The sequence below is a fragment of the Ornithodoros turicata genome, chromosome 6 (assembly GCF_037126465.1).
Source record: "Ornithodoros turicata isolate Travis chromosome 6, ASM3712646v1, whole genome shotgun sequence".
Lineage (NCBI taxonomy): Eukaryota > Metazoa > Arthropoda > Arachnida > Ixodida > Argasidae > Ornithodoros > Ornithodoros turicata.
This window is the reverse complement of record NC_088206.1, coordinates 22,300,459-22,325,848: the sequence shown is the minus strand read 5'-3', so window position 1 is coordinate 22,325,848 and position 25,390 is coordinate 22,300,459. Positions and strand designations below refer to the sequence as shown.

Sequence of the window (25,390 nt, the reverse complement as noted above, 5' to 3'; positions counted from 1 at the left end):
TCTCTACCTTACAACATGTCATATATTCTGGAATTTTGTGACTTGATGTTAGACCTCAAGAAGTACAGCCTTTTGTGCAAAAGTCTTCTTTCTGTTGTGCACAATCATTATACAGTAAATACGACTATCCATTTCTTGCTTCCATCCATTAAATGCTTCTTCTTTTTTTTTTTTTCTGCAGTGATGAGCATCCATAAGGACACATGCCAGAAAGGGAGTCTCTTTGGGATGACAAACCCTCATCACCTCATGAGGATACAATGCTTGACGAATGGTTCTCAAGTACATCGAAACTTCAACAAATAATTCATGAAGAAGCCAGTCAGTGCTAGCACCAGGAATTGAACGTGGACCGTCCTGCTACCAGTCAGAGATGTTACATTTCAGGCGCTCATTGACTTTTGGTGAATTACTTGTTGACTTTGTCCCAAGGTGGAGCTCGCCACAGCTCATTTGCCTATCTGTTAATGTTGTGGCGTGTGTTGCGTTTTTCTCTTTGTGTGTTCCAGACTCAGAATGGTTAATTTGGATCAGGTCAGGTACGTTTCATTTAGACATGGCAAACATAAAGTGGTGTTTCTCAACACAACTTAGCAGTGGCCTTCATGCATTACTGCTATGGCCATTAAGCGTGAATGGAAAGCTCCACATTATGCATGATGTAAAACCCCAAGACTAGGGAACACGAAGGGACAGACACAAACACGTCCCTTTGTGTTCCCTAGTCTCGGGGGTTTTACATATGCATCATCTTCACCAGCTCGCTTGCTTCATAGCCATTTTTTCTGCACATTATGTTCACTCTACTTTTATCATGTGCTATATAATCTTGTTCAAGTTCTGTCAAACGACGTGTAATGCTATAAAAAAATTCACTACACTGTTTATGTGGGTTGAATGGTAGCACATGAATGCAGGAAGGAAACTGTCATGTTATGGCAAGTGTTTACGTATTGTACATTTAACTACGAATTTTATAGGTTAGCTTTCGCCGGCGTATCATGTCAAGCCATGTTATATCAATTTGGAACGTGTTCTTAGTAGTCAGAGCAGCTGATACACAGTGAGGACATAGCCCGTGTGTGTTTGTCTTTTCCACCGCAGCCCTTGGGTTTTCTCCCTGATGGCTACAAATGTCAGGGATAGGTTTCAGAACCGGTGGTTCCCGCCAAGTGTGAATTGCTTTTCAGGGGATCATCACGCTGGCAGATGAAACATATGGTTTAAATTATTTGCAGGACAGCAATTGTGTAGCTTCACACAAATACTACTACAACGACGTAAGAGTGGTTTCAAATCTAGCTTTTTTGTGTTCCTGACATTATCGCACGAGATGTAGTCCACTATGATCCTTTATATGGGGGGTAGGTACAGTGCAGTCAACAGATGCTATTTACAAATCTGTGTTTTCTACTGTGTTGAAATGGGGTAGTTTGTATCTGAGAGCCATAGTGAAACACAGGCAGCCAAGGACAGACCTTTGATGCCCTCGAGAAACTTGGCAACACAATGCAGGGACTCTGGATGCTGCCTAAATTTCCAGAACACACAGCTCAAGGCAGCGGTTAAATAATAAGTGGTTAGAGAAATCCAAGACAGTTGCATGTGTAAGCAGTCCGCTGTTGGATTTGCTTCTGTCCGAGATACGTTATCTCAAAAGGAACGCACAGGCACACTCAGAATGATACTAGGGCTGCCTGTGAAATAGAATGAGGAGAGGGGAAGATATATAACCCTTTTTTCTTGTCTGTTATTCTATTTGTTAAATTGTCATTTGCTTAGCAGCATATATGTGTATATTCCAGAGTCTGCTAATAAATATATGAGTTTAGAGCTAGCAGTCACATTGCAGATGTCTCATCCTGTCCTTGGCTGCTTGTGTTTCACTATGGCCATGCTTGCTATTGCAAGAACAGAAAACGAAAAAAGACAATAGAAAAACACGAAAAGAGCGACCTAAAAAGCTGCCTGTTCTAGTGCTCACATGGAGGCAATGCAATGAGGTAACATGTTCCATTCATGAACTGTGCATAGTAGTACATATCACAACGTCAACCGATTATTCAGATTTTTCTTGAAGTACTTTGTTTTTTGGAGCTTTGTTTGCACAGTCTATTATTGGAGCTTTATGTGATTCCCCTCTTGAGATACTTTAATGTTGCTGATGCTGTGCAGTTTGTTAATTTTGAAACTGTACTGTGCTGAGGTACAAAAACAGAATTGCCATATCTGCATTTGAGCACATAGGAATAATTTGTAAGTACTTTCCTTGTTGACATTAATATTTGCACCAGGTCACAACATTGTTGATTGATGGAAAATGTAAATAAATATATTTATTTGCTTGCCAAACAATGCACAAATGTCTTCTTTTCTAGTGAGATATTCCCTGTTCACCAGACATAAATGCAGAAAAGTTAAAGGGGCACAATGATGGTAGAGTCTAGCGTTGCTTTTTGCCACTTCACATATATTCACTGTTATTCGTGTGCACATGTATAAATAGGAAGGTAGAGCATGCGCATAAAAAATTTCGTATGCAGCCACACATGGTTCAGAAGATTAATTAGATGATGTCCAAGCATATATAATTGTGCTTCATGCGCAATGGGCTAACGGATTGCTTCCATGAATCCTTTTTATTTTTTATAAATTCTTTTTATAAATGTTATTTTTTATTTTATATAAATTTCATATTACATATTGTATACTTATATTTTTATAAATTCAAAACTCAAGTTACACGGCCCCTGTAAGAGGCCATCGAGAATGCTGCAGACAAGGTTGCAACTTACATATTGCTTATCATGTCCTACATACAAAGTGATTTGTACAATAATAACAAGGACGACAAGTCACATAATTGCCTCTAACACTTTTACACCCCATGGGCTGAGTTGTGAATTGAAAGAGCACTCTACAGAAGGATAAGGTGCACCTGATTTCTAGGATCTATGCTATGCCCTAACTCTTCAGACACCACATTTCTAAAAACACCATTTCTAAGTGGCAATATGTGCACTGGTACTTCTTTTGCGTCTGCATAGTGTGCAACCACATGGCTACTGGAGCTTTCGTGTGCATGTTTTTGTGCGACGGTGCTCATTACAAACAATATCCAGATGTTAGACATAAAATGCAGTAGTTTGTAGCGTGCCACACAACGCAGCGTGGGGGTGTGATTCAAAGAAAGCTTCTGGAAAACGCACAGAATCCCACAAAAAGTTTAAAATGTGATTTGTATTTCGTTTTACGTCTCTCGTCGTTACATACTATCGTCGACGCTGTTGCACATTGATAAATCGTACGTAAAACTTATCCCATAGCAGTACGCGGTTTCTCAAATACATAGCACAATTTTTTCCTGCAGGAATAAAACCCTGTCGGCATTTTCTTGCTAACACGGCTGTCGAAACGTCAGTCTCTACAATGGGCAAGTGCTGTAAAGGGGCTAACGCAGACGCGACTTGATACAAGTTGTACGTGCTCACAAAACACAAACGACGAATTCCAGTCACAACATCGCACAGAGGTTGGTTCGCGAATGAGTTCGCAGCTACCGCACTGTTTACTTATCGCGGAACGGTGGAACCCGGCTGTCCGCCATCTTCAAGCACAGATACGTGAAGCCGCGAGAAGACGTAGCTGAAATCCACTGACAAGTACGAAGGCGCGTACACGTCACAATGCCCGTTCGGGCGCATCTACGTCATAAAAATGGCTGCGCCCATGTGTGTTTCGGAATGAATTATCTATTTTTTTTTACATGGTACTGTACCGAACTGAGAGAATGAAGGTGCATTTTGGGGAGAGCTGGATGTGGGCTTTCAGAATATCACAACCGTTTCGACTATTTGGGATATCGGCATAGCTGACCTTTAAGCCATTTGTTCGACAAGTGGGTAGCGACATCGAAAACTACTGAAGACTTTAAGAGCCTTCGAGATTTGGTACTCCGCGAGCAACTTATTGATCGGTGTACTTCGGCTTTAGCGGTATTCCTGAGGGAAGGGGAGTGTCATACATTGGATGAACTCTGCCAACGTGCCGACAGTTGCCTGGAGGCACAGGGATTACGAGGTATGCGCTGGAGAGCCTCGGACCTCCATAGCGAAGGAGCAAGTAGTACGTGGAAGGGTAGTGGTAGTATTAAGCTCCCCGTTTGTGGATTGTGTGGTAGGGCAGGACATAAGGCCTCAAACAGCCGTGTGACTCTGAGACGGCAAGATAGAGGGTCCTGTTGGACATGTGGTAACGTGGGTCACCAGGCACGTAACTGCGCGAAAAGGACACGCGACATTGATAAGCAGAGTCGAAGCGCGTGTGCGTCACGTGAGGGAGGCATTGAGGAATGCTCGAAACGGGAAGCAGATCAGCACCAGACAGAGCCTAAGATGGTAGTTCATATGGTTCAGGGCTGCACGGGTGCTATTTTTGTGGCAGAACTATCCTCATGAGAAGGTTTTCTAGGGGAGACGAAAGTTCAGATGTTGAGAGACACAGGGAGTAATATGGTGGTGGTGCGCCGCAGCTTGGTCACGGGACAGCAGTTGACTGGGGACAGCTGCACAGTGTATTTGACCGAGAACACGCGACGTACCTGGCCAGAAGCACGGGTGGAGCTGCATACTCCGTATCTAGAGGGCATAGTATCACCGTATTGTGTTGATCAACCTTTGTTCGATGTAATGATATGCAATCTGCTGGGGGTGCGGACAGTAAAGACTGTCACGGAGCCGCCCCAGGTTGAACAGTTGGACGTGAAGCGCATGACTCGTTGATGGAAGGGCACCAAGGCCAGAAACGTACGATTGACCGGGTTTTGTCAGAGTTTTCTGGCCTGGTGTTCAAGGCGACCCAAGGCGATACGTGCGCTCTTGTGATGTGTTGAGAATGACCAGGATGCTCCGACGACAGTTGATATAGGTTTGTTGAATCCAACTATCCACGGTACGGGGCTTGGCGGTCGACGTGGACGATAATGGGCCGGGAACGTCCAGAACGCTTGACACGGTACACAACGTCGTTCAGACGTTTCGTTGTGACGTATGGTTCATGACAGGGCACTGAAGCTTTGGAGAAAGCCCGCGTTTTCCGACTGGGTTGTAGATCCACACCGACTGGCCTTCTGAAAAACCTGCACCTGATGCTCTCAGGTCATAACGAGTCTTCATACGTGTGAATGCCTGTTGTAGGTGAGCTCTCGCGAAGCTATGCACCGTTTCCAAGCGGGAGGGCAGGCCCTGGAGGTAGGTGGAAACGTTAGTTTCAACGTCCGGCGTTGGACCAAGAGCTAGGTCATTGGGGAGGCGCAAGTTCCGCCCGGTGAGCATCATGACTGGAGTGTGGCTTCATGCGGCGCTGTCCGGTAGGATAGAATGAAAAGAGGAATGAGTTCGTCCGAGTTTCATTGCTTATAGGAAACGAAAAGGCTCAAATGTTGCAGGATGGTGGGGTTGAAGCTTTCGACCATTCCGTCCGACTGAGCATGTAGCGGTGTCATGCGTGTCTTGGCAATGCGGAGATATTTCCACATTTCCTGGAACACCTGAGACTCGAAGTTCTGGTCTTGATCTGAGTGCAGTTGGATTGGTACTCCGAAGCGTGAAACCCATTCATTTACCAACGCCTCGGCCACTGTCACCGCCTCTTGATTTGGGGTAGAGGGTAAGTCTCAGGCCACTTAGTAAAGTAACCCATGACAACCAAAATATATTTGTTCTCACGCCTTGTAGTCGGTAAAGGACCGAGAATGTCCAAGGCAACTCTTTCGAACGGTATGCCCGAGACGCAACCCTGAAGTTTTGCTCTTGTTCGAGTGTGCGGTCTTTTTTTCGAAGCACAAAGGCAGCAAGCTCAGCACTATTCTTCAACATCTCGCTTGTATTCGACCCATACAGTGGTATCTTTCCCGAACTTTCGAGAGCATCTTATTCACTCCATAGTGGCCACGTGCGGGAAGCACTGCCTGCACTGTGAAGCATGTGGAAGACCTCTTTTCTAAGCTCCTCTGGAAGTATAAGCTAGTGCCCTTCGAAGTCCTTCCATCTGCTGACACCCACACACCGTATAAAAGGTAATCATGTAATTCAAGCGATCCACAAATCGCCCAGAAGCTTTTTTGCCGTTCTCATTGTCGTGACACTTCGGACCATAAGGACTGGGTCCCGTTTCGCATCCAGGTCATAACGGGGCCTATATTGGGGTCTCCATCCTCGGCCATTCGTACATAACCCCTGTTGCCGGTGACACCTGCGCCGATCACGCAGGTCTTATGCTGTGAATTGTCAGCTTGTGCTGAGTCTGTCAACAGTTTGTCTTCTAGGGCGAGGTGCTGTTTGCAGCGACCGCAGCCCGTGTTGGAGCAGGGTGTTCTGGACAGACCATGGGCGTTTGCGTGGTTGACGCCTCGACGGTGTTTTGAAGTGAAGTCGTACTCCTGCAGGGTTTGAAGCCAACGGGTGACTTGTCCCTCTGGGTTGCGAAAGGTAGGAAGCCTGGCTGCGTGGGAGTATGGCGTGGCTCCTGAGAGTGTAGTGCCGACCGTAGAGGTAGTTGTGGAAATGTTGAACAGATTTTACAACGGCCAGTAGTTCCTTCCGCGTGACAAAATAATTTATTTCTGGCTTTCTAAGAGCTCTGCTGAAGCATGCAATCATTTTCTCTTGCCCATCCTGCACCTTCGAGAGGACAGCCCCAATGCCAGTTTTGCTGCCGTCGGTGTTAAGGATAAATGGGCCGTCTGGCATAGGGAAAGCAAGCACCGGTGGAGTAGTCAAACAGGACTTCAATGCGAGGAATGCTTCGTTGCATGAAGGAGACCAATGGAAAGGCTGTCCCTTGTTCAGCAGCTGGTAGAGAGGGGTCGCTCAATTCAGTAAAGTGTGGGACAAATGACCTGTAGTAGGAGCAGAATCCCAGAAATGTTCGAAGGCTGGGCTTCTCTGTGGGTGCGGGCCTGAATGGACTCCACTTTCGCAGAATCAGCCTGGACTCCGCTGGCCAAGACGAGATGTCCAAGATAGACGACACACACACACTCGCATACATTGGATGGTGATGGGGTGGGCGATTCACCGCCGCTGAGGCGGCACACTGCCCTATTTCGCGTTGGGAGAGGATGAAGGGATGATGATGGGGGGCTTTAAAAGAGCCGTCGCCAGACCGGTGGAGCACAAGTACTCCGCCAGAAGGCGAAGGCCCTGCGTCTGGTGGGCAGCGTTCGACCACGGACCGAGGATCTTCGCTAGGTTGAACGGCCGCTTGTCAATGCGTTGCATAGAGACCTCCATTAGTGCACGCTCGTGCTGGTATTGCCCACAAGCCAGGATGACGTGGCTGAGGTCGCCGTGTACTCCACAAGTGGGGCAGAGGGTGACGAGGTGGAGCCGAGACGGTGTTGAAAGGCCGGTGTAAAAGCAACGTTGAGCCTCATGCGGTGGATGAGAGCAGTTAAGGGGCGCGGTAGTCGCGGAGGAAGGACGAGAGAAAGCGTCGGGTCGACATCAGAGAGAAGGGAGTGAGCTATGTCGTGTTCCCACTGAGCCTGCATCTTCGGACCGGTGAGTGTCGAGAGGAGGTGTCTTCGGTCGCCCGACGACATCATTATCGGGGGAAAAGCTGCGTGCTGATGGGCGTTCAATGTGGCTCTGTCTGCTTCTTCGTTGCCGCTGATACGACATGTCCGGGGATCCACTGCAATACTACAGTGTGCCCTGCAATGGTCGCCTTCTTATAAGCTTGCAGGATGTCAAAGACAACAGCACCGAGGAATCCACGTTTCCCCAAGTTGGCCACACACTGGAGCGCGGGTCTTGAGTCTGTAAAGACGACGCACACTCTTAAAAATGAACTTCACCACATAGCACGCTCCTAGCCAACCATCATCGGGAATGATATCTTTATCTGCCCCGATTTGTTCAAAACGGTAGGCGTACGCCTTTTTTGTGACACTTATGCTGTTCATAATTGTCACAGAAAAGGCGTACGCCTCCCGTTTTCAACAAATCAGAGCAGATAACGATATCATTCGACCTGCTGCGCAAGTCAAGGGTTTAAAACCAGGAGGCTCCTGCTAATGCGTGCAGGGTGTCATCAACGCGCGGCAGAGGGTAGAGTCCTTTTTGGTCACGTCTTTCAGTCGCCGATAATCCACACAAAATCTTGTCGAACCGTCCTTTTTTTTTTCTTTTTTTTTTACGAGCGCAATAGGAGATGCCCACGGGCTAGCAGAGGGCTCTATAATATTCTGATTTTTCATCTCCTGCAGTAACTGGTCCACCTCAGAAGTACTAGCCAATGGAAGGCGTCTTGGAGACTGCTTTATGGGAGAGGCAGTGCCAGCGTCTATGCATGACGCATGACTGCATTAGTCCTACCAAGGTCCGCCGGGTGGGAAAACGAGAAAATATCAGGGAATTCCAGGAACAAGGCGCGTATCTTCGTCTTTTGTTCCTGTAGGAATGCCGAGTATGCACCGTAGAGAAATTAATCTATGTAGCTAAGTAGGGACGCCTTGTGATACCTGGGAGGGCTCGGTGAGGTGGTATCCTCTTCATAATTTGCAGCATGTACTTGTGTAACCTGGGAGCGTTTCGCCAGTCGCTGTCCCTTGTGAAGCATAATAGGTGATGGAGTAACGTTGATCACGCGAACCGGTACCACTCCGCCGTCATGACGGACGATACGAGCTACTAAAATTCCAGGACTTGGTGGCCGTCCCGGACATGGTTCAATGGCGGAAATCTTCAACGGTTGCCTCGACTGCGCCGTACCGGGCACAATTATTTCCGCGTACGATTCCAACATGACTGTCTGACGACAGATGACGCAAGGGTTGTACCCGGGTTCAGGGACTTTGCAAGACCCAAGAATCAGTTGTCGTTGCCCCAGAGGTAACGTTCCATCTCGTAGGTTTGCAATGCATCCATATTCCTTCATGAAGTCAACCCCCAGGATGCAGTGGTCCATCACATTAGCGATGTGAACGGCACGTTGAAAGTCTTGGTCAGCTATTGACAGTGTGACTGGAGGCCACAGTTTACTGGCGACCTGATGAAGGATATTGCTGTCCGTTAGCCAACTGCATACCACCCCATATCACCCTGTGGGAATGGCTTAGTAGAGAGATTCAATAGGATCCTTAAACAAATGTTGAGGCGTATGGTTCAGGGGCAGCCACGGCACTGGGACCGGTATATTGCGCCAGCACTGTTTGCGTACAGGGAACAACAACAACTTTATTTTGACCTTGGAGAGTGGGGAGTTTCATCTCCACAGGCGATACTCTACCCCATTGCCAGGGGCCCTACTTTGTACGCGGGCTCTTTTGAACTTGTGTACGGGCGAACTGTACGCGGGCTCTTGGCTGTCCTCAGGGAGCTATGGACAAACCAAGCACCAGAGGTGGCGCTACCCGTGTACCAATACGTTCTAGACCTAAGGAATACACTCTTAAAAATGAGGGGGGGGGGGGTGATGGCAGGATAGGCTCGCCGTTGTTGGCCACACAGAAGTGGGCGTCGTCACGACTATAGCCAAAAAAAGAAACGGAAAACGCATAGCAAAACAAAACACAAAGGAAGGACGGACGGATGGAGGATAGAGGAGGTTGAAGGATGGGGATGCGGTGAGGTGCACGAGTTCATCGGGGAGAGTACAGTATTAGATGGGTCGATCAGCAAGGCCTCTCTTCAGCAGGAAGAGAATGAGGTTTCTTGCTTTGGCGGAACGTTCGGCAGAAGAACCAGCGGGGTAGAGGATGTCTGCTAGCGAGCCCGAGGTGGAGCGAGGGAGATGTGTTTCGCGCGCAGAATGGTATGCTCGGCAGTCTCGCAGGATGTGTTCGATTGTTTCGGGTTGTTGACAGTGGCCACAGCAGGCGTGGCCCCTAGAGCCTATCTTGAACAGCTGAGAATTGGTGAACGCGCACCCCTCTTAAAAATGAACTTCACAGCATAGCACGCTCCTAACCAACCATCATCTCGAATGATATCGTTATCTGCCCCGATTTGCTAAAAACGGGAGGCGTACGCCTTTTTTGTGACACTTATGCCGTAAGTGTCACAAAAAAGGCGTACGCCTCCCGTTTTCAACAAATCAGGGCAGATAACGATATCATTCGAGATGATGGTTGGTTAGGAGCGTGCTATGCGGTGAAGTTCTTTTCTAAGAGTGTAAGTTGGAACAAACGTGTGGGCGGAGTCGGAGCTCCGGAAGGCCAAATTGTGTCACTCCGGAATATACAACAAAAAGGCACATGTACGAGCACTACGCCCGGAACAGAAGGTGCTAGTTTTACTACCGACGGTACCGACTAAACTTACTATGCAGTGGAAAGGACCGTATACAGTTGTCAAACGCCGGAACGACCAGAATTATGAGGTGCACATGGGCGAATGTATCAAGCTGTTTCATATGAACTTGTTGAAGGTTAACATTTCCCGTGACACGACTGAATGTGGAGAAACAACCTTTCGTGACACGACCGCGTGTGCGGCTGATGAAGCACCTCTTGATGAGCAGATTGATATCCCTGCTCTGGGTTTCGTTCCTGATGAACAATCGTACAATGATGTGGCGTTCGCAGATACTTTAGCCGAAGGGCAAAAGGTGGAAGCACAAAGGTTGGTCAAGGAATTCCAACAGATTTTTTTAAGATCCTCCGGGTCGTACGGATGTGCTTAAATGTACCTGATGCCACATGCCGATACAGGCAAATCAGTTTTCAATACCCCATGCTTTGCAAGAAACGATAGAAAATGAGGTCCAACAGATGTTAGGTAGGGGTAACGCAAAGGCGCATACTGCGTGATGAGCTTACCCGTATCAGCAAGAGATCGCTCAATTTAGCTGCACTCATTGGCCCCTATGAAGATGCTGTGCTCCATCGTCGGGTTCTTCACCTGACTTCCTATCGTCCACTGGACTGCTTCAGAAGCTTTAATTCTTTCTCGTATTTTCGTCCTTTCTTCATCATATGGTGTTCCACGTGCAATGGGGTAAGGTAACGCACCACCGCGGTGGAACACCCCATCTCATCGTGATCATCTATTGTTGTTGTTGTTGTTGGGTTTCTATGGGGGTAATGGAGAAGTCGGAACCATCATACAGGGCGCCACTGGTACACTCGAAGAAAAAAAATGTAGAATTTTCTACCCAAGCCGGTAGAACGACAGTACTAGTTGTAATAGGAAAATTTATTAACGGTAACAACAACACACACACCCGAACACCCGAAGCAGAACATACAACAAACAGTTACAAGTACAGAGACAATATTATGTACATTCGCTTCACAAAATATTTACACACAACAACTTGAGTCAACTTCCCGTGAGGCAGTGACAATAATTACAATATGTACAAGTTATATCTACAGTCTATGTACACTCATTCCGGTGAGTATTTACATACGAAAGAAAGATGAAGGTGGTGGTGGTGGTGGTGATGGTGAAAGGGCTTGCCGTTGTCGGCCTCACGTATGTGGGCAACGTCACGACTGACGCCTTGGGGAAATGTGCGTCCTGGGCTGACTTCTAGGAGAACTGTGCCGACAGATGAAGAAAGATGAAGAAACATGACAATGGTGGCGGTGCGACAAATGAAATTGATGGAGGGAAGCCAACGATGCTCACAGCCCCTCGCCTCACAATAAGGGAAGGATGATGTCGCCACCTGCGTGTGAACTCAGCCTCTCCAATAGCGAAAAGTTCTCGTTGTCTCGACAGTACTTCTACCATTTCGGGGTCATCCACGCGCACCTTATCTTCCGCGGGTATAAGCGGCAGCGTCCCTTTTCTCGCTCCTCTCTTTCAGGTTTGCTCTAAGAACAAAAGAGCAGAATTTCCTACCCAAGCTGATAGAACGACAGTTTATACTCTGTAGTTTGTTTTTACTCTGCAGTTATACCCAAAAGCTAAAATTGGTTGTGGTTGTGTGGCAAATGTGGTTGCAATGCATCTTTACCGAGATGGGTAGAACATTCTACCTTTTTTTCTTAGAGTGTAGTGGTGAAAAAGCCAGACGGTTCTAAAAGGTTATGTGTGGACTTCCGCAAGCTAAATGATGTATTGATAGTTGATGCTGAGCCGATACCTCGGGTGGATGCCATGTTGTCTCAGGTGGGCAGAAAACGTTACCTTTCTAAATTGGATTTCGCCCGAGGATATGTCGGCCTCGTCTAAAGAAACGACAACGGAAAGTGGCTTATACCAGTTCAAGTACATGCCTTTTGGGCTACTGCTGCGGTATTTACTAAGCTTGTGAGAGAAGTTACCATGGGTATACCGAACGTCGAGCACTATATCGACGATATACTGGTTGCCACAGGTACGTGGGAGGAACACCTAATGGTGTTGCGGCGAGTGTTTGAAAGAATAAAATCTGCCAAACTCACTCGCAAACCCCCAAAATGTGAGTTTGGAAACAAAGTGGTGTTGTACTTGCGGCATGTCGTGGGACAGGGACAGATCAATACGTATGTCTACGATCACTACCTGGCGGAATTCGTTTTGTTCTTTTTTGTTATGTTATCACGAAAAACTTAACAGATTACCGAGAAACGCGATAGCGACCCACATGTAGCTTTTCGCCGTGCAGTTTCCGTCATTTTAAACTATGACTTCCGTATGACGTAGCCGACTTTGGTTATGGGCCATAAGAGTGCAATAAGCTGAGCCTTTTGCTAATATCATCCGGGAACCCTTGTTTGTTTACCGTGAAGGGACGGTCACATTCGCCCATATCGACTCCGAAACTATGGTGGTACTGTATCTCTCAATTCAATGATGGCCGGCCGCTACAACGTTACATTGTATTCCTCGTTGATCACTGGCCATGGTGCCGAAAATCCCATGCGAACTGCTCGCGTAGTTTACGTGCAATTTGATGAAACACATCGCAAGAGCAGACGCCGGATGTTGAGAATATGGCGTAAAACTCTCGCTGGAGAAATGAGAAAACGTCATACTGTAACCGACCAACCATGGCACGCCTTTGACAAAGCCGCCTTTGCCGCCTTTGACAAAGCCGCAAAAAATCCGCCTGAGCGGCAGTCGTCTGAGAAAGCAGGTGAGCTCGGAAACAATCGTCTGCGAAGTCAGTCGACTGAGCGCTGACGTCTGATTGACGTACAAAGGTACGTCATCATTAGGCTTTTGCTGCCGAGGCTTCCCCAGCTGCAGCGGCAATACTAACCTATAAACCGTAGAAGAGCGGTGAATGAAGTGCCTGAATACTATCTCCATCTCTGTAGGGTGAAGTCACCCTTTGTCAAATGCCGCAAAGCCGCCATGTTTACGCCCAAGCTTACCTACTTCGCCTACTTTTTTGAAACTCCTCTGCTATGTATTTACTGAACTCCAAAATGTAGTGTGTAGCTCTGCGTATAGCTACACTTGTCAGCGCATCGCGACGTGCTCGTGGGCGTAAAGATAGATAGGGCGTAGCAAACGACGCGGTTGTCTTCACCCTATGCAGAGGGAGCTAGTATTGAGGCACCCTAGCGGTGAACATAAGACAGAGACACTACACAGGGACAACAGCAATCTTCTGTCTTATCTATTTATCTGTATAAACCTGCCTTATGTTCACTGCTCTTCTACGTGATGTACCAACCATCCCAACTGTTCCTGCGCTAACGTATAAAAACAAGGTTAAAACTTAGGCACGTTGGGGGGGGGGGGGGATGCAAAGTAAAAAAAAGAGAAGGGAAAGGTTAGCCACGATGTGGACTTGCTATTCCCTAAGCAAACAAAAGAAGATACAAACAGCTGGGATACAGAAAATTATCAAAAAATACAGAAGAAACAGCTCCTTCACTAATCGTTGCGCATAGGACGTATCAGAGAATGCCCAGGAGTTTAGACTCCCGAAGGAATCGTGTCAGCGCAGACGTAACTTCAACGTTCTGGGTAGGGCCAAGTAGCACTGCGAGGGAAAGCTCTCGGTAGCCTAGATGAGCAAGGCGGCGCCGGAGACTCGATCGGTGATCTTCGTACCGCTGGCAGGCAATGAGGATGTGTGGCACATGGGCTTCTACGTTGCACGTTGGGCAAAGAGGGGATTGGTGCTGATTCATCTTAAATAAGAGGAGAGGAGTTCGTGCCACATTCAGCCGCAGCCGATAAAGCAACGATTCCTCGATGCGCGGGATGCGGCCATGCATAGCATATGTCATTAAAGGGTCAATGGATTTAAAGAAGGCATTGGTTCGTATAGCTTCTTGCTGAAAGAGCTGTGTGCGGTTGGCAGTGAAGCGGCGGATTCTGAGCCTGCACATAGAGTGCGCAAGGGGAAAGACACTTGGTTGATCAGTGTCGTGGCCTTGCCGAGCAAGAGCGTCAGCACGATCATTGCCTGAAATTCCGACATGGCTCGGAATCCATTGGAACACCAATTCGTGTCCCAGCGATACAAGTTCAGAGTGCAGGGCGATGATCGCGGTGTAGGTGTCACTGATGACTGCGGCAGAGTAAGAGGCCAGCGCCTCCAGAGCCGCTTTACTGTCGGTGAGGATCGACCAGGCCTTGGGAGCACACGAGGAGACATGACTCAAAGCGGCCAGTAGTGCGAATGCCTCGGCCTCAGCAAGATGACGTAAGAGGGAGCTTGAAGCCGTGCTCAGCTCCATCCTCTGGGATGCAGAGGGCAGCAGACGACCCAACTAGAGAAACTGAAGACTCGGTGTATATTTGGGTTCGATGCCGGTGGTGACTGTAGATGTGGTACAAGGTCAGTTGGCAGGCCACAACTGTTGGCACAACCTTCTTTTTCCTAAGGCCCGGAATTGACGTTTGTACAGTGGGGTAGTGAAGTGTCCACATGGGTGGCGCAAAGGAGGTCCGGGCGGAGTTTGAGGTTGAGGGGATGTTGCTTCGTAAACGGCAAATAGCTTGACCGAATGCAGATGCGGGATAACGTTGCGCAATGTCACAGAGGTAATGGGCTGGATGGCGGGCAAGATAACGTGTGTACGCGTGTAAGGCGACACTATCGCGAATAATAAGCACGGACGGTTCGCGTGCCTCCGCCAAGACAGAGAAGGTTTCCGTTGTCTTTGGCACTCCCAAACAGAGACGGAGGCTTCTGGCTTGAATATTGAGCAGCTCCCGCTCGTGAGTGTTGGAGATCCCATAAAGGACAGACAGGCTATAGCGCATAACACCAAGCAACAGGGAGCAGTGCACACGATGGAGGTCAGCACAGGACGGGCCCCATGTGGATCTGTGGCGGCTTTGCCATCGGCATCGCGGCGCCGCTGTTGTTGAGGCGCGAGCAAAATAAACGTTCGTACACTTGCTCCCTTGCGAGCTACCAGGAAGGTTGTCTCTTACTTGTATCGCTACAACTGGTGACCCGAACGTGGAACCCTAACGTTCCATCCGCCATTATGTCTACTGGCGATGCTCCCCCAACTGGACAAGCCTTAGCGACAGCCTCAGTTACTCCGGTATTCTCCATCGCCGTCAAACTTCCTCCGTATTGGGATCGCAACCCCGCGACGTGGTTTATTCAAGCGGAAGCACAGTTTCACCTCTCCGGCATCTCGGCCGAACGTACCAAGTATTACCACGTCATCGCGGCCCTTTCACCATCAGCGGCAGAGGAAGTGTTTGATATCATTGCCAACCCTCCCGCCGATACCCCGTACCAAGCCCTGAAAGCGGCACTCTTGAAGCGTACATCGCAGTCCGACCGCGCCCGTCTGCAACAGCTGTTGTCAGCTGAAGAACTAGGCGACCGGCGCCCAACCCAACTGCTGCGCCGGATGAAACAGTTACTCGGCGAAGGAAGCAATGCCAGTACCGACAGTTTCCTCCGCGAGCTATTCCTCCAACGGCTCCCTAAAAATGTCCAGATGGTTCTTGCCAGCGCTCACAACCTCGGCATTGAAGAACTAGCGAGTTTGGCTGACGCAGTCATGGAAGTCGCATCACCTGCTACTATGACCATGGATTCCGTCCAAGCACCTCAAGTCGATGCTCCTCCAAGTGTACCTCCCTTCCCTGACGCCAACTCGAATTTCGCCACTCTTTCCCAACAAGTCGCTCACCTGACTCAATTAGTGGCGGCTTTGTCCACTCGATCCCGCTCTCCGTCGCCACGTCGCCAGCGTTTCCGCTCCCGCAACCAGTCTCCTCGCCATCGCAGCCCAGGTTCACGCGACAGGAACGGGCTTTGCTGGTACCATCACCGCTTCGGCCAGGAAGCCCGACACTGCTTCCAACCTTGCGCGTGGTCGGGAAACCCGCCGGCCAACCACTAGTGGCGGCGAGTGGACGTGGCCCTAATGATTGCCGCCTTTTTCACATCGTGGACCGTACCTCCGGCATGCGTCTTCTCGTGGATACTGGCGCTGAAGTTAGCGTAATCCCTGCCTCGAAACTCAGCGGCCGCTCCCGAGAACCTTGCTTATCCCTGAAGGCGGCCAATTCAACCACCATCCCTGTATACGGCCAAAAGTCCTTAACCCTAAACCTTGGATTGCGACGAACCTTCCGCTGGCTGTTCCTGATCGCCGATGTTCACCAGGCGATCTTAGGAGCAGATTTCTTACACCACTTTAACCTGCTCGTCGACGTTTCTGGGAAGCGCCTCGTCGACTCCTTGACACACCTGTCTGTGCACGGAATTCGCGCCCCGGCAAGTCCCCAACGACTGCTTTCGCTTGCTGAGCCATCTCCTCCTTATGCTCTCATACTAAAGGAGTTTCCCGCACTCACCAAACCACCTGACTGGAACCAGCCCGTCCAACACGACGTTTTACATCATGTGCTCACTACTGGCCCTCCTGTTCACTTTCGACCACGTCGTCTCGCTCCCGAGAAGTACAGGATTGCCAAGGCCGAATTCGATCACATGTTGGAGCTCGGCATCATCCGCCCATCATCCAGCACCTGGGCATCACCCCTCCATATGGTGCCTAAGAAAACGGGCGACTGGCGGCCTTGCGGTGATTACCGCGCTTTAAACCGCATCACCGTCCCTGACCGCTACCCCATTCCGCACATCCTCGATTTTGCAGCCAGCTTGGAAGGGGCCACAACGTTTTCGAAAATTGACTTGGTTCGCGCATACCACCAGATTCCTATGGCGCCGGAGGACATCCCTAAAACAGCCCTCACCACCCCATTTGGCCTCTTTGAATTCTTACGGATGCCCTTCGGGTTGCGAAACGCGGCCCAAACCTTTCAAAGGTTTATAGATTCTGTCACCCGCGGGCTCCCTTTCGTGTACGCCTATCTAGACGACCTGCTGATGGCCAGTCGCTCTGCAGAAGAGCACGCCCAACACCTCCGCGCCCTCTTTGCACGCCTGGAACATCATGGCATCGTCATCAACGCTGCAAAGAGCGAGTTCGGTGTAGCAGAGCTCGATTTTCTGGGCCATCGCATAAACAGCGCGGGAATCTTACCACTACCATCCAAGATAGCTGCCATCCGCGATTTTCCCCGCCCAACTTCAGCCACCAAGCTCCGGCAGTTTCTCGGAATGGCTAACTTCTATCGCCGTTTTGTGCCCGCCTGCGCCTCTACCCTCCAGCCTCTGGAAGCGCTTCTCTGTTCACGCAAACCTCCGCCACCAACCCTACAATGGACAGCAGAGGCTACCAAGGCTTTTGACAAGATCCGAGAAGATATCGCCGCAGCTACACTCCTTGTCCACCCTCGGCATGACGCCCCCACAAGCTTAATGGTGGACGCCTCGGGTGCCGCGGTTGGCGCAGTGTTGCAACAACAGGTCTCATCCGGGTGGCAACCTGTCGCTTTTTTCTCGAAGAAGCTGAAACCACCTGAGACGCGATATAGCACCTTCGGCCGCGAGCTGCTGGCCGCTTACCTCTCGGTAAAGCACTTTCGACACTTTCTGGAAGGACGTTCTTTCATCATATTCACCGATCACAAGCCCCTTACGTACGCCCTGTCATCCGCCAGCACCAGTTATACGCCACGAGAAACCCGACATCTGGCCTACATTGCTGAATTCACATCAGACATCCGTCACGTCACTGGCACCAACAACCCAGTCGCTGACGCCCTCAGCAGATCTGTCTCAACCGTTGACTCTGCCAAATCTCCGTCGACGCTGTCCTTGGACGCCTTGTCCGAAGCCCAATCCATGGATTCTGAACTCGCCACGTTCCGCGCCAACTCGTCGTCTGGCCTGGTCATCCAAGACATTGCGTTGCCAGGCGCGTCCAAGCTTGTGGCCTGCGACACTTCCCAAGGACGTCCCCGCCCTTTCCTTCCTCGGGCCTTCCGTCGCGCTGTGTTCGACACAATCCATGCTTTGTGCCATACCGGCGTCCGCGCGACGCGAGCGGCCATTTGCGAGCGTTACGTCTGGCCGCGTATGAACAGTGACATCAGCCGTTGGGTGAAGGCCTGTCTGCCCTGCCAACGAAACAAAGTTCACCGCCACACTCGCCTGACGCCTTCTCCTTTTCCCCCGCCCGATCAACGTTTCGACCATATACATGTGGACCTCGTGGGCCCGCTTTCACCAGCTCAAGGTTTCAGATATATCCTCACTATCATCGACAGATATACCCGCTGGCCGGAAGCAGTTCCTCTCTCAGATTCCACGGCCCCAACTGTCGCAGCGGCTCTTCTCCGTGAGTGGGTCTCCAGATTCGGAGTCCCGTCGATTATCACCACTGCCGGGGCCCGCAGTTCGAGTCGGCGCTTTTCTACAGCCTTACCAACGCTCTTGGGACTCGCCGCATTCGAACAACCGCTTACCATCCCGCATCCATCGGCCTTGTGGAAAGACTTCATCGGCAGCTCAAGACCGCATTACGGTCATCCCCCGAAACTCCTTGGCCTGAAGCCCTCCCCATTGTCCTGCTGGGAATCCGCTCTGCGTTCAAGCCAGATCTCGAGTGTTCCTCGGCAGAGCTCGTGTATGGCATGGCGCTCCGGTTGCCCGGTGACCTCGTGTCACCCCCATCTACTCCCGCCGTACTCCCACCATCCGATTTCGTCACCCGCCTACGCAGCGCCATGGCTGCCTTACGCCCTGCACCTTCCCGTTCCTACTCTGGGCGTCCCTACCAACATTCTGACCTGTGCAGCTCTACACACGTTTTCCTTCGCTGTGATAGAGTGCGAAAACCTCTGCAGCCCCCCTACACCGGCCCGCATCGTGTTTTGAGCCGAGCGGCCAGCTATTACACCGTTCTCGTCAACGGGAAAGAGGAAAATGTCAGCATCGAGCGCCTAAAGCCTGCTTTTCTCGACACCCATCCACCTCCCTCGACCTCTATCGACCTCGACCTCCATCGACCACCCGAACTCGCCCTCTCAACTTCCTCGCCCGGTCCAGGCTTATCCCCTCCATCGACCATACGCCGTTCCGTGAGCTGGTCCAAAAACCTGGTCCGCACCCGTCGCCTTCCAGCGACGCGCTAGGAGGGGGGGAATTTGTGGCGACTTTGCCATCGGCATCGCGGCGCCGCTGTTGTTGAGGCGCCAGCAAAATAAACGTTCGTACACTTGCTCCCTTGCGAGCTACCAGGAAGGTTGTCTCTTACTTGTATCGCTACAGATCCACAGAGGTGCCGGAGCACATTACAGTAGAAGCGGGCGCTAGCAGAAAGGGATTTGGCACGGGAAGGCACGTTGGTGTGACATACTAAACTATAGTATAGTACTGTAAACCATGTACAGCCTTCCCGTCCTGCACGGACTTCCTCAGACACTTATTCAAAGGATTCGAGCCATGCTAGCGCGCAGTCTTCGGGTATGTCTCGGGGTCCCGCGAGGCGCTGAAACCCGTCTAGTAGTGGCTGAGGCCAGGGACATCCCCATTGAGGTTCTCCGTACTCGGGAAACTGGACGCCACTATCTGCGTCTACGTGCCCATCATAACCGTCACACTCTGATTCGCAAGCTTCACGCTAGACGGAACGCGACGGTTCATGCTGCTGTGACATCATTCAGACCTCATATCCCCAAATTCATAGTCGACCAGACGGCACCCAAAGTGCCTCCATGGACGTTGCCATCGCCGCCTGTCACTGTCTCCATCCCCGGCCTCAAGCACAACAAAAAGAACTATCCTGGTTTTATTCTTAGGCAACTTACCCTTGACTTCATCGAGGCTCAATACCGCAACAGTACCGCTGTATACACGGATGGATCGTCCACCAGGGCCACTTCATCTTCAGCCTTTGCCATTCCATCAGAGTCTGTTACACGTGGGTGTCGTCTATCTCACCGTACCTCATCGACATCCGCTGAACTTTATGCTATCTTGTTATTCTTGACATATGCGGAAGACTGAACCACGGCACTGGGTAATTTACACAGACTCTAAAGCAGCTCTCCTGTGCATTAAAAACGTGGGCATCCGCGGTTTCCTTGCCTCAGTGGTGATAAACATCCTGTGCGCCCTGAAGTCCCTACAAGATCGCTCCCACTACGTTGCCTTTCAGTGGGTTCCAGGGCATTACGGAATAACTGGGAATCACGAGGCCGACGCTGCCGCTGCACACCAACAACGACCTTCTATGCCCATTATACTCTCGAGAGGAGACAGAAGATCCCTCCTCAGGCATTTGTCCGATTCCTGGTCTACCCTACAGTGGCAACACGACATTCCAACTATGTCCTCTTTGGGAAATGTATACCCAACGCTGTCATATCGGCTGCCTGCAAAGCTTCCTCGTCCTCTGAAGTCACTCATCCACAGGCTACGTCTGAATGTGGCCTTCACTCCGTCCTATCGATACCAGCTAGGCTGTGAGGCTAGCCCTATGTGCAACGAGTGTGGCGTACTTGCCAACGTTGAGCACATACTCTTCCGCTGCCGGACCTATGTGAACGAGAGGCGTACACTGCAGTCACAGCTTGCCACCCTTGGCTGCCGCCCCTTCAACTTGTCGACCATCCTCGGCCCTGGGGACACCGCGGCCGACTCCAGGGCGGCCTTACGTCACGTGGTTGACTTCTTTGAGGCGACAGGCCTAAAGGACTCATTATGACCCCAGCAGCGCCCTCGGACATTTCCACCATCACGATCACGTCCAGCATCATCATCGCCACTTCGATCATTCCCGTCATCTCTCATCGTCATCACTCATCATTGGCACCATTCATATTAGACCCCTAGCTATGGGGTAGCGTTCCACTCCTAGAGTGGAAAACCTCCCCACTTCATCATCACAATATATATGTTGTTGTTAACCTATAAAAGTCGTTTATTTAATATCTATGCATTTTTCGGAAGAGAAGATTGGCTAAATAGACTGTCGTACAATGTTAAACATTGAGGTACTTCGTGACGTTGCCCACATACGTGAGGCCGACAACGGCAAGCCCTATCACCACCACCACCACCACCATTGAGGTACTTGTTTTATGCACTTGTTTCCGTTGGCGGCTGTCACTTTAAGGCGCATAAGCTTTAGGAAAGACCATGGAATGCAATACGGATCGTAAGCTTTGCAAGCTGGATGTCTTATGAAGTGCCGGCTCGGTATTGCCATTAGACGGATTACTACCTGCGTTCATCAGAACCATGCTCTGTATGATGCAGCAGTTCCGAATAGCATGGAGAACCCCTAAGGTACACCTTAAATGGAATGACGGATCCGTCCCGGTCGATTCCGAAACTATCGTGCCGTTTTACTCCTCGTTCATCATCGAAAATAACGCCGAAAATTCGTCGGGAAAAGGTGCAACAGTTTCTGTGCAATTTGATGTAATACATGGCAAGGGCACAAGACAAACAGTAGCGTAGCCAGAAAAATATTTCGTGGGGTTACTAAGGGAACTTTACATGGGGGAGGAGGATTGCACCCTCTTTTCCCTCTACTACCAAAGGTACGTTTTCGGGGGGAGTTTGAACCCCCTGGCTACGCCACTGAAGACAGATGTTTAGAGCATTGCGGAATTCCCACTCTGGAAATCGGAGAAAACGTCACTCGGACAAGGCCAATCAGGGTGCGGCGACCGGTGTGAGGGTGGGACGGCGTTGCGGAGAGTCTGTGATCGGAATGTCACTTCTCGTAGCGTCGGACGTGTTCGTAACACCGTGTTCCACGCGACGTGGTCGCGTCACAAATTACACTCCAAAGCCGGCGCAGTAGCGATGACTTTTCACTTAGTATGTTGTGGTGCGAACGCGAAGCAAACGAGCTCGGAGACAATCGCCCCCATTTGTGTGCCTGACTTACGCTGACTTGTACGTATCTTGAGTACGTACTCAAAATACAGTATTTTAAATGTTTTTCTGGTATTTTGGTACTCTACTCAATACTTCTTGCGATGAGAACATTTAAAGTATTTAAAATATTTTTTTCAGTATTTGCTACTTGGTACTCAAAATACATTTCATTCTCGTCAAGCCGTATCCAGCACACTTTCCTCGCAATTTCCAGACATTCAGCTCACTGGAACTTCGCCTCCGTTTTCTTTAATTTTTTTTTTTTTGGGGGGGGGGGGAATTCGCCCATCTGTCATTTATCCTCCAGTACAATTGGCTGGTCCCACGCTGGCCTAGCTTATCAATAGCCCGACACTTTCGTCAGAAAACAGTCCCTATTCATATTGGATCCTATTCCATTAGGCACAAGAGAATCCCGGCATTTAGTTCCTTTATTTTTCTATTTTTTCCTTATTTATTTTCCTATATTTATTCCATTTATTTCTTTACTGCTAATACTAAAGTACTTTAAAGAGTATCTTAAATACTGTTTAGAGTATGTAGCACTCTACTCAAATTACTGTCTGTTTTCGATATTTTGTACTGTACTTTAAATACTTCTTACGTGGAGTATTTAGTATCTTATTTTAAATACTTTTGCGCAGTATTTTGTACATGTCTGGTCACTTACGTCATCATGATGTTACTACTATCGCTGGGGGCTTCCTTATAGCTGCGGAGGGAGCGCAAATCTTTAAAACTCGTTTATTTAATACGTAAGCTGCTTTCGGAAGAGAAACTTGACAAATTGACTGTGAAGCGGTTCCGAACATTACCATATCGGTCTCATACACACCGCAGCCGCCGTATAATACACGAAAGTGAAACACTAGTGGCCTCCCTCACTGCCAGAGCATTGCATTCGAAATGCGTAAAGGACCTCGAGATGTGGAACTATAATACGGCACTTACCCAAACAGTCCCGTTTCGAATATTTCTCTAGAAGAGAGAGGATTTTTTGAGAGGGGGCCTGACAGGAGGCCTGGTGGGGGGGGGGGGGGGGGGAGTCAGCCTTGGCCAGCATGGTAGATACACGATCTAGGTGAACTAAACACTATGTGAAGACAAAAATTGAGGGGAGGGGAGGGGGTTAGTACATCCTGACCCCCCCCCCCCTCTAGAACCGCCCCTGGGTGGCTGCTAAGGAAAGGGTCATTTGATGTAATGTAAGAAATGAGAGGAGAAATTAGCGCGTGTGTAAAGCACACTAAGAGTCCGGTACTTTCTAGTTAGTCGCAGCGTTTCGTTTAAAGTCACAGCAGCACTTTTGCAAAATAAGCAACTACTTGAACTATATTCATAGATCAAGTACCTAGCGTAAGTACTCACCCGCCATCAAAAAGCTGACCCGGTCTCGGATAAGCGGAACAAGCCTTCCTATGTTAGCTTCTTGAGATATGGAGCTGAAATGGCCGTAGCTATTCTCTGAAAAACGTTCGATGTTGAACGATGTATGCAGAGGGAAGTCGATAACAGCCATTAGCGAGCCGGTACACTTTCACGGAATAAAGAACCCTCGGCGATAAAGGTTCCATTTTGCTGCTCCGGGCCAGAAGAAGCAAAGACGTAAGGCTACATAGCCTCTCCTTGGTCTTCCATAGTATAATCTATGTCGGCCCCTTTGAAGCGCCGTTAAAAATATCTTGGGAGAGCACTGCGCGTCCATCGTCTTCGCCTCCTACCGAGAACAACAGCTGAGAGGTTGCAGCTCCCTCTTGCTTTTAGGGGGAGGCCTTGTGGACATACCTGCTTACTAAATCTCGCCCGAAGCGCACTATGTCGTGGGTATTACACGTGGGTGGGGCTTCCAACTAGGAAGGCGTAATACCGGACATCGGTATTATATTGGCTTTACACAAAATGCTGTTAATAACTCACAAATATGACAATGTACGTGTATTTTCGCATATGTTTGCATCGCATTGCACGTGTACTGCATAACATGTACACATTATCCGTGTCGTAGCAGCTCGACAATGTCTAACTGATGGTCTGTGGTGTTAAATAAATGTTCCTACAACAATAACTCGTATGTCCAGCTTCTAAAAAAACGTTTATATCACGCGTCAAGAAAGGAATGACGGCTTACGATATGAAACGCGGCAGGACAGTTCTGTTCCCATCTAACCTCTCAGGGGGGAAATGAAGGAAAAGAAGGGAGGTTTCATAAAACACAAAAGTGTGTCGTCGAGTTCCTCGTTCCTGTTATAGTTTCTCACAATTCCTTTCATTCTAGGGGACGCACGTGCACATACAGTTCGGTCACCGGGAGGGATAATGTTTTTTCTTTTTCCTTTCTGTGTGCGTGTGTGTGTGAGGGGGGAGGGGGTTCTATTTATTCTCACAGGTAAGGTCAGCCAGAAAGGACGGCTTGCTATTCCTTATTAAATGATTCGTTAGTGCGTAGTCCTGCGGTAGTTAAAAGTAAGGCGATGGGGGGTCAGAGGTCTTCCGCGGGTCTTTCTGTGGGGTCCATCCATTTAGGGGTTCTATGTGGAAGTAGCAGAATTCGTCAGGTGACGAATTCCATTTTTCTTTCCTTTTCTTTTTTTTTTTACATTCGAACTCAAACTCACGGAAGTGGGACAGCTTTGGAAAAAATAGCCCCATCATGCGTTGAGACATGGCTGTCAACGAGAAAACCGCAGTGATGGGACACCTGTTGATTACTTGATCAGCGCACTTGACCGGTAATCACAAAGAGCAGGTTCCATTCCTGGCGCCGTCTTGCTTTTTCGACAACTGACATATTTCAATCTTTCATGTTCCTAGGGAGGCTAATGTTGTGCTTGTCAGATTCTGTCCCAACGGGTGTACATTGCTATCACCAGCGGCACGGCTGATTGGATAAAAGCATCCGCTCACTGGTAGCTACAGAGTCGTGCTAGGGGGTGGTCAGTTCCGATTCTACCATGATCTGTGCTGTCTGAGAATTCTCCTGGGTTTTCCAGCAGGCACGAATGTCGGCCCGTATCACGCAGAAAGCGGAGCACCGCTTTTGTGACCGCTTTTAGTTTGGGACGAAGCTGTGACTTCAGTTATATTCTTTTCACATTATGAGTTGCTAACGTTATCACGGCCACGCACAATTCAACATGATAAGAGATGCCACCCAGCTCTATGGATGGTTCCCTAAAATGAAAGTAACACTGTGGAGAAGTAAAGTTCTTGGGGTAACACA

At 49.4% G+C, this 25,390-nt stretch overlaps 1 protein-coding gene across 1 annotated transcript in view; it reads right to left on the bottom strand.

Moving 5' to 3' along the window:
• LOC135397726 (uncharacterized) overlaps positions 1–23,780 on the bottom strand; it is a 159,748-nt gene extending 135,968 nt beyond the window's left edge. Inside the window, exon 1 of the mRNA XM_064629329.1 lies at positions 23,539–23,780. Within this exon, the coding sequence (XP_064485399.1) occupies positions 23,539–23,689 (151 nt within the window). The 5' untranslated portion in view covers positions 23,690–23,780. The remainder of the gene's footprint in view (positions 1–23,538) is intronic.
• Between the last annotated feature and the right edge of the window lie 1,610 nt (positions 23,781–25,390).